Source organism: Triticum dicoccoides, chromosome 4A (assembly GCF_002162155.2).
Source record: "Triticum dicoccoides isolate Atlit2015 ecotype Zavitan chromosome 4A, WEW_v2.0, whole genome shotgun sequence".
NCBI classification, from domain to species: domain Eukaryota; kingdom Viridiplantae; phylum Streptophyta; class Magnoliopsida; order Poales; family Poaceae; genus Triticum; species Triticum dicoccoides.
Window position 1 is genome coordinate 625792227 of NC_041386.1, and position 15173 is coordinate 625807399.

A 15173-nucleotide genomic window follows, 5' to 3' on the forward strand; every position below is an offset into this window, starting at 1 on the left:
GGGATGGCGAAGGAGATGGGTGGTGCTCGAGCGTTGCACGACATTGGCGTTGGTGAAGCCTGCGGTGGCTAGAGGGATCTAGCACGGAGGTCTTCATTAGTGGCCCGGCCTGGCCAGATCATCAGAGAAGAAGGCCTCGGTCTATGGTTTTGAACGACTGCGAGCTCAACATCAAACTTAGACCTGTTGTACAGTGGCATGGGTGTTTTCCCTAGTTTTTCTTTAGGGAGTCTTTGTGTTTGGTTTAGGGCGACGAAGCGGCAGCTTTGCCCCAGGGTAGTTCTCTTCGCCCTGTCTTCGTTCCATTGGTGTGTTTTGCACTTGTGGAGGGCATGTGGAGCTGTGGCTCGAGTGGGTCTTTAGAGATTTGATCGGTTTAGGTTCTAGATGGATCCATCTGGATTCATCCAGCTTTCGTGGTCTTCATGTTTCTTCGGAGCCCTTATCGATGTGTTTTCTTTCTTTTGGGTGGCAATTTGCTTCACAGATGGTGGCCATCGGCGTCTCATGGTCTGCATCGACAATTTCCACAAATATAGATGCAGGAGGCAAAAGACTACGACACCCCACAAATATTGAATGTATTTCAATTTTTCCATATGCATGGTGTCAACAAGTTGTGTGGCTTTCAGGCAAACATGGACAGCTCTACTTTTCTTAAAATCAATGACCCCCTTATCCATATTGATATTTCGTTTGTTTAGTTTTAGTTTGTGTAATAAATAAATAAAGTTTATAAAAGCACAAACTGGAAAAAATGGAGCTCGGACCAACAACCACAAGTCTGGCCCAAAAAGGCAAGATGAGGGCGAATGGATTCGTGGGCTGGGCTGACTTTGTCACGACAAACGCTGGGAAGTCGAGAGAGCGCGGCCCGGCAGCTCGCGGGCGGGGATCGTTGGTCGGGGCGGCCGGCCGCCGGCGTCCACCGTCGGGGCTCGGGCTCGGGGCGACGCGGGTCCTAGTCCTCCTCCGGTGGCGGAGGCGGCTCCGCGCCCAGCTAGCGGTTAGCCTCCTCACTCACACCGCCCACGAGCGAGTAGAGTAGTTGTGCAGCTGGGGATTCGATGGCCGCTTCTGTACGAGCTGGGCGCGCGGGGTGCCAGCGGCGGCGGCACGCTTGCCGGCCTGCGCTTCCACCGCGAGTGGGAAACGACGGCTTGCTGCGGCGGCGAGCACCGACTGCGCAATCGGTGATTTCCTAGATGCCCCCCTCGTCTATTTTCTTCTGCTGCTGTTGTTAATTCCATTGGCTGTCCTTAATAAGCTACGGGAAACGAAGTAGAATTGCGGATGGCATTGTTGCTTCTGTTAAACCAAAAAATTGTTTTCGCTGTTTCAGGTGTTTATTTATTGGATTGGATTGGACAAGTTGCGGATTTTTCACCAAATTTCTGCGGTGGTGTGGATAGGCAATAGGCCCCGCCTGTCACACACATTGTGACTGCCCATGTCTGAAACGAAGCCGACCTCTGAGTCAAGTTGGTCTAACTTCTACGAAAAATCTACTAATGGGACGAATGGCAGAGTCAAACTATTCGGCTCAGATTTTTAAGATCCAGATGTGGACTCCTCCACCCCTCAAGGGCCAAGCTCACTCTGATTGCTTGCTTGGTCTGCACACTGCTGGTTGATACTCTCCTCAGGTAAGCGCATGCATCTTTGTACCTTTATCTGTAATCCTGCCACTATTTGCATTCTGCAACCCCGTCCTCACCCGTGTGTGCAGTTCTCCACAGCTCCAAGTCCAGAATGTCCTCGCCGCCACCGGAGCCGTGTTCTGGTTTCGGAACACCAAACTTCCCCTTTCAGGTGTGATTTATTTAACATCTTCAACCTGATAGCCCTGTGATACATACAACATCATCCTACTCAGTGGCGGAGCCAGGAAATTTGAATTAGGGGGGCCGATTGCAGTCAAAATAGGTTGAGGAGGGCCAAAGCATAGAAAAAATAGACTTTAAGCATAAAAAAATTGCTAATCATGCACTGTTCATCAGTGAATTAGTAGCAAACTCCTAATGTCAAGGGGGGCCAGGGCCCCTGCTGGTCCCCCCCTGTCTCCGCCACTGATCCTTCCTACTTTATCAGTAGTTTCATGGTTCTACATGTAGTATTTGCTCGCCATGTCTTCACTGTACATACCTTATTCTTGTGGATTTCTATTTTTTGGTCACTTGAGAAATTTAGTTCTAAGTCGGTCAGGTTGTTCATCATGAAGTCTTCATTTAGAAAGGAAAATAATAATGATTTTGTGCAACTCCTGGGTACATTTACACAACTAAGAAATACACATTATTTTTTTTTGTGAAACTACCTGATTTTTTTTCATAAAGAATCAACATCCAAGATTCTTAACTTAGAAATAATAACTTATCAACCGACTTAGAAGTAGACAATATTTTGATATGAAGTTTCGAGACGTTAAGGAAATACACCTATCAGATGCTCGCAACTGCCTAAAAAAAAGTTGCTCGCAACTAACTACTTTTGTAATGCTTCTTAATTCTATCTAAAATAGGAAAACCATACTCATCCATGCTCCTACAGGCCAACTCGCAAGGGACAAGTGGTGAGTCCAGGATGCCAGGTTATCATTTCTTCAAGCAGGCTACCGGTGAATTTGGCAAGGGCCAATTTGGAAAAGTTTACAAGGTATCCCATTACGAGTTACAGGCACACATAGCACATTTCCTGATCTTGTCAAATACGTTTACTTACTATAATATGGTCCACTGTCTCTCACCACTTCCCACATGAAAAGAATTAATAGTTTCGTAGAGTTTTAGTAACAAGGTGAGAAACATGAATCCTTCTCTACTCCTTGCGGTCACAAAGCAGGCCGAATCATATATAAATTTAACTTATCCAAGCTGTTGAACAGGCATATCTTCCAACCGGGGAAGTGATCGCCGTGAAGCTGCTCCATCAGATGTCAAAGTTTGATGACGAGCAATTCTCACATCATTGTACACAACTTATGAGCACCAACCATAAGAATCTTGTGAGACTATTGGGCTATTCCTACGGAGAACATGAAGAATCACATCTGTACGATGGGAGAGTAATACGCGGTGTATACAAACGCAGGTTAATCGGCTTCGAGTATGTACCCGGCGGAAGTCTTGCCAATTTTCTTTCAGGTGCGCAAGCGCTCCAACGCATGTATGTTGTTGAACATATAACCAAAATGATCCTTAAACATTTACATTCTGGAAATAATCATCTTCAGTCCCTGACTGTAGAACAACATCTCGGATGGAGTATACGCTTCAAAATAATAAAGGAGATCTGTGAGGGTTTACAATACCTTCAGGAAGCTGGCATTGTGCACTTTAATCTCAACCCAGGTAATATATTGCTAGACAATGGAAAGATACCAAAAATCACAGAGTTTGGTTTATATGAGATGTTCAAGGCAGTAAACGACGGAGCCACAGTTACTCGAGGGTGTACTTACAGATTGAGATAGTAAGTTGATGTCTGCTTGACATGCAATTTTTTAATCAGCTAATTTGGGTTGTCTTTATTCTCACTTTGTATCGTTTGTGTTATGATGCAGTATGGCACCAGAAATATATTGCTATGGAAAAATGTCAGAACGGTCTGACATCTTTAGCTTGGGCGCTCTAATTAAAAGTATAATGGCTGGAACTACAGACTCGAGCATTCATCACATGGATGGTCCTAAATGTGTTGAGCATGTATGAATAAACTATTTTTTGTTTCTATTTTAAAGATTATCAGACATATGGCAATAAAAAGTTTACTCTATATATGGTTTGTAGAACTCAAGTTTAAAATTGTCACTTGTTCGTAGAACTCAAGTCTAAATTGTCACTTAAAACTGTTGCTACTCCAAGTTTTCTCTTGACAACTTTGCTCTTGACCCTGTGCTAGAAATTCAAATGTCATAAGATTTCATAATGTGTCATTTACCTATGTATACACGCTTGTACTCTCTCTTTGAAGGTACACAAAAGCTGGAGGAAAAGGCTACAAGAGATAAGGAGGTATCGCTCATTTGAAGCAGATTGCCAGCAAGTGAGCACTTGTATCGGAATCGCAGTAGCCTGCATGCACAGAGACCCAGGTGAAAGGCCACTGATGAAGGATATTGTTCGTAAACTATATGAAGTAGAAACTAGGGAAGATTACCTGTCGTCGCGGGTAGAACAGGTATGAACATTCTATATGATCTCAGAAGGTTTTAAAACCTCTCACTGTATTTTGAAGCTTGCACTCATAGGATGTATGCCGGATGGTGAAAAAGATGTCTGTGAAGTCCATAATTTACATACACATGTAGCGTAGGCACTCTCCTGTTTTACTTTTTGACATAGTCACCAGTATTGTTAACAACTAGAAGAGCAGTTCATATCCACCGTTTCTTACTTGAAATGTTTTGGTGTCATCTAAAAGGCTGTTCATGATTATGAAGTCAGGAGAATATCATTCCAAGAGATGGAACACGTCACGAGTAATTTCTCTCAAAAACTTGGTCATGATGGCTTAGGTGCTGTTTATAAGGTGCAGATTCAAAGCATCGCCTCCTTTTGGATTTCTACAAAGTACAGATTCCAGAATTCATTTCCATGTGTTAATAACAGCAGTTGAGCAGGGAAAGCTTGAAGATGGGGAAGTGATAGCTGTGAAGAGATTCGATGAGAGACTAAGAAAACTAGAGGAGCAGTTTGAGCGAGTGGTGAATCTTATGAAACTCAGACACAAAAATATAGTACGATTAACGGGCTACTGCTACGAACCAACAAAAGTACCAGTTCCTGATGACAAGAATCCAGAACTGTACATATGGTGGGATGTTATAGAGAATTTGCTCTGTTATGAGTTTTTGCCAAATGGAAGTCTGGACATGATATTAAATGGTATGGTTATGGAAACTCAAGGTAGCTCTTGTTTACTTTCCACTTCTTTCATACCTATTACTTTCTTCGTGCAGATAAATCTTGCGAACTCGATTGGCAAACTCGTCACAAAATAATACATGGCATTTGTGAGGGATTGCATCACCTTCACGTGGAATGCCAGGATGCCCCCCTTGTCCATGAGGGTTTTAAACCTGCCAATGTTTTGCTAGATAATGGCATGGTCCCGAAGCTAGCGGATTTCTGCACTTCAATGGCTGTCACACCAAGGTAACCACTGGTTCAGAAAACTGCGGCCTATTGATCTAGAATCCAGGATTGGGTGGTAACTGAGTTCAGTCCTTTTATCCCTTCTACTGGAAGCACCTTATCCCTATGTGCTTACTAACTTGACACTCAAGCCTAAAGTAAAATTTGAAAGGAAAAAAAAAGGATAAGCCAGGAAAGCATATTGAACACTGGTCTGCTCCTGCTCCCAGGTTTCTTGAACCGGGGAAACCACTCCCCTTATGGTTCTTCTCGATGACCCATTGGATCTTTCATGATTTGCATATCGTTAGCGTAGTTCCATGATCTTTCAGTAATAGATGTCGTTATGCAGAGGGTACATAGCACCAGAGGTCATGGACACCGGTAAAGTTACAGTCAAGTCAAATATGTACAGTTTGGGTGTTCTGATAATAGAGATCGCAACCGGAGACAGGTGTCCTTGCGACGAATCATCAGGCCGGTAATATATTGAGAATGTAAGACAATCTTATCAATATTGCTCATTCCATATGAATTTTTGCTGCTTTTTTTTACTGAAGCTCTTTGATTTTGAAATTAAGAAAATAAATTCAATTTGTGTCTTTTCTCTTAACTCTTCTATAGAACTCTAAGAAGGTACTCACACCCTTCAATATGGTTCTATGGCAATGTCAGTGTGAATAAGGGCATCTCTAGTGCTTAAATCTAAAGTAGACCTTAAGGCATGGCCCACCATGTATGGTATACCACTGGAAACCTTATAATGTTGAAGACCCTATCTGGTTCTTTAGATGGTGCCCACCTGTCAGACTTCTGCATACAAACATACTTTTGTATTAAATAATACATTGCGTTCGCTTGTGGCTTGACCATAGCGACATGGATGAGTCTTAAGAATATTTTCTTACAACTCCTTGTCGCCATGCTTTTGGCAGACAAATTCTGTAGGCTGTATTAATTCCTTACAGGTAGCGCCAGTAGCGAATAGCACACCTGGCACATCTGCTTTCGCTACAGAATTTATGCGCTGATCTTCTAACTTGTCCTTTAATATTGTTCTTTCCTCCCCAGATTCTTTCTATGTTTGTGCCAAAATGGTTCACATTGTGCACATGTTAAGTACTTCCTCCATCCAGAATTAGTTGTCGCTCACATTGTGCACAACTAATTCCGGATGGAGGGAGTATGAGTAAGTTCTACCTTTTTACCCACTAGGTACTGCAGAGTGTGAACCCTCCTCCCTTGTGCTATATTGTACGGGTTTACCTCTAAGAATATTTCCTCGGCTAACCCAGTTGTAAGATCTAGGAGTATGTCGTAGTTGAGTCAGATGACACATGGCATCACAAATATTAGAAAGCAGCTATTGAATTTCTTTAAATTCATGAAAAATGTAAAATATGCATTTTGAAGCATAATTTAAATTATTTTTTTACAAAGGTCAAGTATCAACTGTCACATAACTATGGTAAACTAGTGAGTGAGAATTTTTTTTCAAGATTCAACATATTAATTATTACTCCCTCTGATCCAAAATAAGTGTCGCAGTTTTGAACTGGGTTAGTTCAAAACTGCGACACTTATTATGGATCGGAGATAGTATTATTTTAATATTTTGTGACATGGAACCTATGGATTGTCTGCTTCAGCCGATGTATGCGCTTGACATGTGGGGCTTCCCTATTAGGTTGGGGAAATTTGTTAAACTGGATAAACCATGGAATAAATCAGAAATATGAGTAAAAGACAGTTTTGTCTTAATCGGGCAATCGTTGAGTGAAATTTGTTATAATTATGAATAAGTGTATTTAGTATATGACATAACCATAGCCACCTAATCCAATTTACCAGGCGGTAAAAACTTGGATGCAAGGTTCCAATGTCGAATTGAAGTACCCATCACTTGAAGCGGGTTTCATCCAACAAGTGGAGTGTTGGATCAACATTGGGCTGAATTGTGTGGATATCCAACCCGAAAGAAGGCCTACAATTGGGCAAATAATGCATTTCCTTGAGACTGAATCTGCCAGCCAGAGGTATGACTTTGCAAAGTATACACAAACTCCCCTAAAAAGATGCAAAGTACACACAATCACAATATTTTCTGTGTGTATTATTTCTGTTTCATTGTATCTGGCTTTTGAAACAACTCTACTTTAACATATATGTCTACTGAGAGAAAGACCATACTTAGTGCAATGTTTCTACTTTGTACTCCTATTTAGTTAGTTGGCCGATTGCCTATTGAGTGTAGTGTGTATTTAAGGTTATATTATCGTGCTTGCTTGAGCGTATAGTGATCATCTGGCAGCACAGATATAGTCAAACAAAAAGAGTATGTAAAGAGTACATACTCTGTGTGTGATGAGATAAATGGCAATAGGAAAGTGCAACCACTTATGCTTTTCGATGGCCATTTTAGTCCTATTGGACAGGAATTGCAATATGGATGAAAAGCACTACATGTATCATTCCTAATAATATTGTATTGCACAAAGTACTTGTATGTGTCTGGACATTGAGACCACTTAATCAAATAACTGATAGTAGGAAACCAGAAGTGCTAATGTGCATCATGACCATTGTGGCCTTATGGCAGGTTTAGTAAGTGCCAAAGTGCCAGATTATTGTAAACATTGTACCATAAGGATATAAGGGTTTCTAGTCCACACCTTTTGTTATCGCAATTTCGTATCGTTTTTCCTCGTTGAAAAAATTGGTATATATACATAATGACCCTTGTATGCTTGATAGTATTACCACTACGGAGAATTCATCCTGTCTTCTGAGAGCAGCATCACAGCATGGTCTTCTTCAGGTTAGTGTTATTCGGAAAAAAATTATCTATTGTACGCTAGTAGTTATGGATTACACTTTCACAGGAAGGAAAATACTAGTTCAGCAAAAGGAAAGGATAATTAAGTCACTAGGGAACATTATTATCATTTACTTCTCCATGATCCACAAAACCTTTTCTGGTGTAGTGTACCTATGTACAACAATGTGCAAAAGCTCGCATGAATTAGTGCAGTTCATCTAAAACTTCTGTTTTTAGAAATGGTAAAAATCCATGCTTTTAGAATATGCACTGAATTGTTATGGTCACTGTAATTAGCTCTGCAAACACGAATGGTAGAAAAGGGTAAAGTAAATAAACAGATGCGCACTTGGGACCATATATTGGTATGGAATCCATTAGGTGTTGTAACATTTTCATTTTAGGTTGATAATAGAAATTTCTTCTTTTAGTGGCGAAATAACATGATTTAGAAGTTCATGAGGAGAAATACTATTACCATGGTACTTATTATTAAGGAGGGTTTTCTATGGCAGAAATGCGTGATCAAGCAAATGAACTGAAGGCCCTGGAGAGCATGTTAAGTGATGCAAGTGCAGAGCCAACAAAGCTATCATATGCACTTTTAAAATCAGTTACAAGAAATTTTTCTCGAATGATCGAGCGTGGTGGGTTTGGAGCTGTTTACCTGGTATATACTTTGTTTCTGATCATCTCTCAAATCACAATTTTTCATATGTTACCCCATTGAAGTGAAATGTTCATGTCAATGCTAACATGTACGGTGAGTGAAAACAGGGAATTCTTCCAAAAGGAAAAGTTGCGGTGAAGAAGCTCTCTATATTGCAGGATTTATCTAATAATGCATTTGTGGACGAGATTGTATGTTTGAAAAAGGCACATCATAGTAATGTAGTCAGACTTCTAGGCTATTGTGCACTTGCACACGGTGAACTGATGGAAGTGAATGGAACACATGTGATAGCACAGGAAACACAAAGGTTACTCTGCTTTGAGTATGTTCCTAATGGAGACCTTCAGAATTATATTAAAGGTATAATACTTGCAACATCATATCCTCATTTTTACTGACTGAAAAATAATCATTGGCCTTAAATTTTGGAAGTTAATGTGAGCACCAAATATCTATGGGGTCATTTGCCTTACAACCCAAGGACTAATGTGTAAAAGTCTATAAACTGAAGTGGGTTTGTAAAAAGCTGTGGGGTCAGCTGAACTCACAGCTTACACATAGCGCCACCATTGGTTTAGGGGTTGATCGAAATTGAATTTGATTGCATGGCTAGATATTCAAGGTCGCGTTATATTAATCCCAAAACTAATTCAGGAGCCTTACAATTGCAATCGAGAAAATATCCAGTGAAACTAAGTGGTTTCTGCCGGATGGAGTAAATTACATAAAATCACCACTTCGAGGGCTAGGTTTGTGGAAAACACTAGGATACAGATTCGCTGTAGACAACATCACGTCTAGCGTAATTTTTTTTGCAAAAACCATTGTCGGAGTAATGGGCCACGGGTAGGCTAACCCGAGCCCTAGAACCTTTCAAGACATCGGGGTAGGCTACGCCCCTCAAGATCCCAGGACACGGTGCCGCCTTTAGAGAAGTCGGCGGCAAGGCAACCGACTAGCCACTCGCGGCCGAGTCCCAGGAACGACTTCAGGATAAGCCGACTCCTGACTGCCGACTTCCCAAGAAGCCGACCTTGGGGAGTCGGACCACGACTCCAACAAACCCCATATCCTCATCGGGAGGGACAGGACCGGGGAGTGGCTACAATAAAGCCCGCTCCCGCCCCTTATCAAGGGTAGGCATGGCCACAGCACGTCGTACCCGGGGAGATCTCCGTGCGGTGTGGCACTGTTGCCATGCCGGCCCTGACATCAGCGCTGAAGAACCGAATCCTGCGCCCACGACGGCTTGTCTGTACGACCCTGGGGCGGCGGGTCCTACCAGCCAGTGGGACCCCAGGAGACGGCAAGTGCGCCACCAGTCGGCCCCTGAGAGTCGGCCAGACCCTCCCTCGGGGCCCACGCGCCATTAATCAGATGTGACGGAGAGTGGCAATAGTGATCGCCCGCCAGGCGGCGGGGCTGTTGCCACGACTCCATGACCAAGCCCGCGTCATTAGAAGCACGGCTACGGTAATCAGCAGCCGGCAAGACCCGCCTGTGGCGGACGCGGCCTGTTGGCTCCGTACCTGGCCAGTCGGCGGGCCCCAGCAGTCGGCGGAGAAGACGGAGGCCGGAGGCACTGACGGCTGGGCCCGCGCTCAGCCGAATTACCATTGTACCCTTGGGGGGTAGGCCTATATAAACCCCCAGGGCACCCATGCAAAGGGTTGGAATCCATTAGCTTTAGACCAGATCATATAGGAGGGAGAGAGCTAGCCTTGCCCTCTCCTACCTCCAGGAAATAGCTCAAGGAGCAATCGTGTAAATACTTTGCCATAGTGATCATGCGGAGACCCCGTAGAGCAGCAGTAGGGGTATTATCTCCCTGGAGAGCCCTGAAGCTGGGTAAGATTCGCCGGCGTGCATGTCTACGCCTCATCCCGTTTCCAGGCACCGGCGATGTTCTACTCGCCCCCACCATGATAAGCCATCCTTTGGCATATGTCGCACCCAACCCCCGACATTTGGCGCCCACCGTGGGGCCTGGTGCACCGCCGTCCAGAGACCTATTCTGGACGGGAACCATTTTCCTCCCTGGCGAGCGCAGCTAGCCAGGCACGCCAGACGGAGTTTGCGTCGACGCGCTGCACGGCGTTGAGATCGCCGCGCAGCTAGCCGCCTCGCCGAACTTGTCGGCGAGGTTTGCATCTCCGACGAACCTGCATCCGACGCAGGCACGGGCGGCTCTGAGAGCCTCCTCGCGGGCCTCCTCGATCAACTCCACGTCGCCGGCGAGCCTGCCGTGGACTTGGAGTCTGTAGGTTCCACCGACCCAATGCTGGTTGACTCCGACACCGCGTCGCTCGACGCGTTCCCCACTAATGTGGTGGTCTACGACGAGCCTCTCCCTCGTGCGGAGAGCGGCGGAAGCACCGTCACCGAGGTGCTCGTCATTAGTCATGACGAGCCTCCCGGTGGAGGAACGCATGACCCACTTGGCGCGGCGCTACAAGACCTGTCTGCGCCCATTCCGGAAGACGCTGACGCGGAGACGTTGGAGGCGCGCCGCCTTCAGCTCGTCGAAGGTGTGGAGAAGCTGGCTAGCATGAGACGCTTGTCAGAAGCCTACCAGCGGGAGATGGATCGCGCTGTTGGCGGCTCGCCAGCCCCAGTTGGGCCCAGCCGCCTCGGCGCGGTCCAGCAGCGCGGCGTAGCCATCGCCAACCTGTTCGGGGCAAGTCGCCCTGTGTACGCCACGCCTGCGGAGAACATTCGAGCCGCCCAGGCGGCGGCAGACGAGCTGGACAATTTCGAGGGCGAAGAGCGCCGCCTGATGATGGAGCGAGTCCAGCGGCTCCTCGACGCGGCTGCCGCGCAGAACGAGGCCGGCTGTCGCACGGAGGCGCCGCAGCGGCAAAACGACGACCTTCGCCGAGATCAAGGCGCGACGTCTCGGACGCCGACTGGCGGTGCCCGAGGAAGAAGAGACAAGGATCCAACTGTCAGCCACAGTCGGACTCGCATTACCATAGAGCGCGACCGAGACGGCCGCCCGAGAGCAGTAGAACGGCGGGACGACTGTTTGCCTCCTCCTCCTCGCAGGGAAAGGCGAGTCTCCCCGCCGCCTGTTGATCATCCGACTCTTGGCGACCGCCTTGGCCGCCAAGAGGGAGTCGGAGAAAACGACGCCCGCCACCGGATCGACCGGCTTCACCGATCCCTGGCGCTGGAAGAAGAAGACGAGTTGGGTCCGCCTTGTTTGGGCCCCGCATTCGAGACGAGCCCTTTCCCAAAGGGTTCACGCTCCCAAGAGACACGCCCAAGTACACCGGCTCCGTGAAGCCGGAAGACTGGCTAGTCGACTACTCCACGGCTGTCAGCATAGCGAACGGCAACAAGCGTGTCGTCGTAAAATACGTTCCCCTCATGCTCCAGGGCACGGCCCGGACATGGCTGAACAGCCTGAAGCCCCGCAGCATCAACAGCTGGGTCGACTTCACCGAAGCATTCGTCCGCAACTTCACCAGCACATACAAGCGTCCTTCCAAGCCTCGTCAGCTCTCCTTGTGCATGCAATGTCTCGACGAGTCGACTCGCGACTACCTCACGCGTTGGGCCGAGCTTCGGAACTCCTGCGAGGGCGTGCACGAGGTGCAGGCTATCGAGTACTTCACCGTCGGGTGCAGAGAAGGCACCCTCCTCAAGCACAAGCTCCTCTGCGACGAGCCAGAAACCCTCGACGAGCTGCTGATCATAGCAGACAAGTACGACACGGCCGACTCCTCCATGAAGGCGGAGATTCAAGTTAGTGCAACTGGCAAAATGGCCCCTCAAGCTCCAAGAACTCCGGCGGGAGATGCTAGTCGGCGGCAACAGCAGAGCGACCACAAGCGCAAGGCCCCGCAACCGGCTTCTAGCAGCCGACAGGTTGCAACAGTCGAAGCCCAGCAGCCGGATGGGCAGCCTTCACCCAAGCGACAGAAAGGTGGCAAGCCCAACTGGTTGCCGGCCTTCTCATACGAGCAAACCCTGGATGGTCCTTGCAAGTTCCATAGCGGCGCGAAGCTGTCGAATCACACCACCCGGAAGTGCCACTGGCTCACAAGGATCGCCAAAGGAGACGACCTCCTACCTCCCCCGCCTGCTGGGCAGCCGCCGCCGCCTCCGCCCCAGCAGCCGACTGTCAGGCCAGTCGGCGCGATACAAGACGAATACCCCAAAGAGCACGGAGCCTACGTGGTGTTTACTAGTATGGCTGACGATCAACGCAGCAGGCGGCTGCAGCGACAAGAGGTGAATGCAGTAGCATCAGAGACACCAGAGTTCATGCACTGGTCCGAGAAGCTTATCAGCTGGAGCAGGGCTGATCACCCGGAGGTGATGCCGAGTCCGGGCTCCTATGCCTTGGTCTTGGATGCCACCTTTGCCACGGATAGACGAGCCGCTCGTTTCTCGCGAGTTCTGATAGACGGAGGCAGCAGCATCAATATCCTGTACAAGAACACCATGGAGAAATTAGGAATCAAGCAAAGACAGCTTCAGAACAGTCGGACTGTGTTTCACGGCATTGTTCCTGGGCTTTCCTGCTCACCAATCGGCAAGATCCTGATGGACGTCCTCTTTGGAGACAAAGATCACTTCCGCCGAGAGTCAGTTTGGTTTGAGGTGGTGGACCTTGAGAGCCCATACCATGCACTACGCCTACGTTCATGGCGGTCCCCCACTACGCCTACCTCAAAATGAAGATGCCCAGTTCCAGGGGAATTCTGACTGTAGCCGGCGACTACCGGAAGTCGTCTGCCTGTGCGGCTGAGAGCAGTCGGCTAGCCGAGTCCTTGGTGATCGCAGCCGAGAAGCGGCTCCTTGAGCAGGTTGTGGCGATGGCCGGCAAGCAGCCAGAGGTGTCGCCCAACCCAAAGGAGTCGGAGGCTGAGGGTTCGTTCAAGCCGGCCAAGGAGACAAAGAAGATACCCTTGGATCCGGAGCACCCAGAGAGGTACGCAGTCGTAGGCGCAAACCTCGACAGCAAATAGGAAGGCGAGCTCGTCGATTTCCTCCGTGAGAATCGGGACATCTTCGCATGGTCCCCCAAAGTCATGCCAGGTGTATCGACGGAATTCGCCGAGCACAAGTTACATGTCCGATCTGATGCAAAGCCGGTCAGGCAGCCCCTGCGCCGCCTATCAGAAGAGAAGAGAAGAGTCGTCGGAGAAGAGATAGCCCGACTCCTAGCAGCCGGCTTCATTATGGAAGTATTCTTTCCAGAGTGGCTAGCCAATCCGGTCCTGGTACTGAAGAAGAACAAGTAGTGGCGAATGTGTATTGACTACACGAGTCTCAACAAGGCCTGCCCCAAGGACCTGTTTGCTCTACCAAGAATTGATCAAGTGATAGACTCCACCGCTAGATGCGAGCTGTTGAGCTTTTTGGATGCATACTCAGGATATCACCAGATCAAGCTGAACCCGGCTGACAGACTGAAGACCGCCTTCATCACGCCATTTGAAGCCTTCTGCTACCTCACCATGACATTCGGCTTGAGGAATGCCGGCGCCACCTTTCAGCGTTGCATGCAAAAGTGCCTCCTCAAGCAACTCGGGAGAAACGCCCACGTCTACGTGGACGATGTGGTGGTGAAGACGGAAAAGCGTGGAACACTGCTGGAAGACCTCAAGGAGAATTTTGAGAACCTGCGTCGATTCCAGATCAAGCTCAACCCCGAGAAGTGCGTCTTCGGAGTACCAGCCGGCCAGCTCCTTGGCTTCCTGGTCTCTGAACGCGGCATAGAATACAACCCTGTAAAGATCAAGGCCATTGAGAGGATGGAGGTACCCAGCCGACTGCTGGACGTGCAAAAGTTCACCGGCTGCCTGGCATCCATCAGCCGATTCATCAGTCGGCTAGGCGAGAAAGCTCTTCCCTTATACCAACTCATGAAGAAGACCACCTTTTTCAAGTGGAACCACAAGGCGGACGAAGCTTTTCTCCAGCTGAAGAAGATGCTGACTACTCCACCCGTTCTGGCGGCTCCGACTCCTAAGGAACCTATGCTCCTATACATCGCCGCCACCAGCCGGGTAGTCAGCACGGTCATTGTAGTGGAACGCAAGGAGGAAGGCAAGGCACTACCTGTCCAGAGACCGGTATATTACCTAAGCGAAGTACTGTCAGCCTCCAAGCAGAACTACCCTCACTACCAGAAGATGTGCTATGGCGTGCACTTTACCGCCAAGAAATTGAAGCCTTACTTTCAAGAGCATCCAATCACTATGGTCTGCACGGCCCCACTTGCCGAGATCATCGGAAGCCGAGGTGCTTCTGGCCGAGTGGCCAAGTGGGCCATAGAGCTGGCTTCCTACACCATCCACTACCAGCCCCGCACCGCCATCAAGTCACAAGCACTGGCCGACTTTCTCGTCGACTGGGCCGAGACCCAGTACCTACCTCCAGCGCCCGACTCCACCCATTGGCGGATGCATTTCGACGGATCCAAGATGCGCACCGGCTTGGGAGCTGGCGTCGTCCTCACTTCCCCTAAAGGCGACAAGCTCAAATACGCCCTCGTCCAAGTTGCAGTTCTGGTAGTCGAAGAAATAGCAGCACC

At 48.0% G+C, this 15173-nt stretch overlaps 1 protein-coding gene across 5 annotated transcripts; it reads left to right on the plus strand.

Moving 5' to 3' along the window:
- Positions 1-705: 705 nt before the first annotated feature.
- On the plus strand, positions 706-9006 carry LOC119287489 (putative cysteine-rich receptor-like protein kinase 20). 5 transcript variants are annotated; one of them, XM_037567042.1, is made up of 16 exons: positions 706-1193; positions 1343-1646; positions 1730-1812; positions 2551-2655; positions 2885-3143; positions 3246-3471; positions 3563-3704; positions 3973-4179; positions 4423-4530; positions 4622-4886; positions 4961-5156; positions 5488-5632; positions 6987-7171; positions 7890-7953; positions 8469-8623; positions 8731-9006. In XM_037567042.1, exons 3-12 carry the CDS (start codon positions 1753-1755, stop codon positions 5618-5620), a joined length of 1701 nt encoding a protein of 566 aa, XP_037422939.1. In that variant the 5' UTR covers positions 706-1193; positions 1343-1646; positions 1730-1752; the 3' UTR covers positions 5621-5632; positions 6987-7171; positions 7890-7953; positions 8469-8623; positions 8731-9006. The 5 variants fall into 5 exon arrangements, with proteins under 5 accessions (XP_037422939.1, XP_037422938.1, XP_037422940.1 ...); XM_037567041.1 differs by having other exon boundaries at positions 8469-9006; XM_037567043.1 differs by lacking the exon at positions 5488-5632 and having other exon boundaries at positions 8469-9006.
- Positions 9007-15173: the final 6167 nt, after the last annotated feature.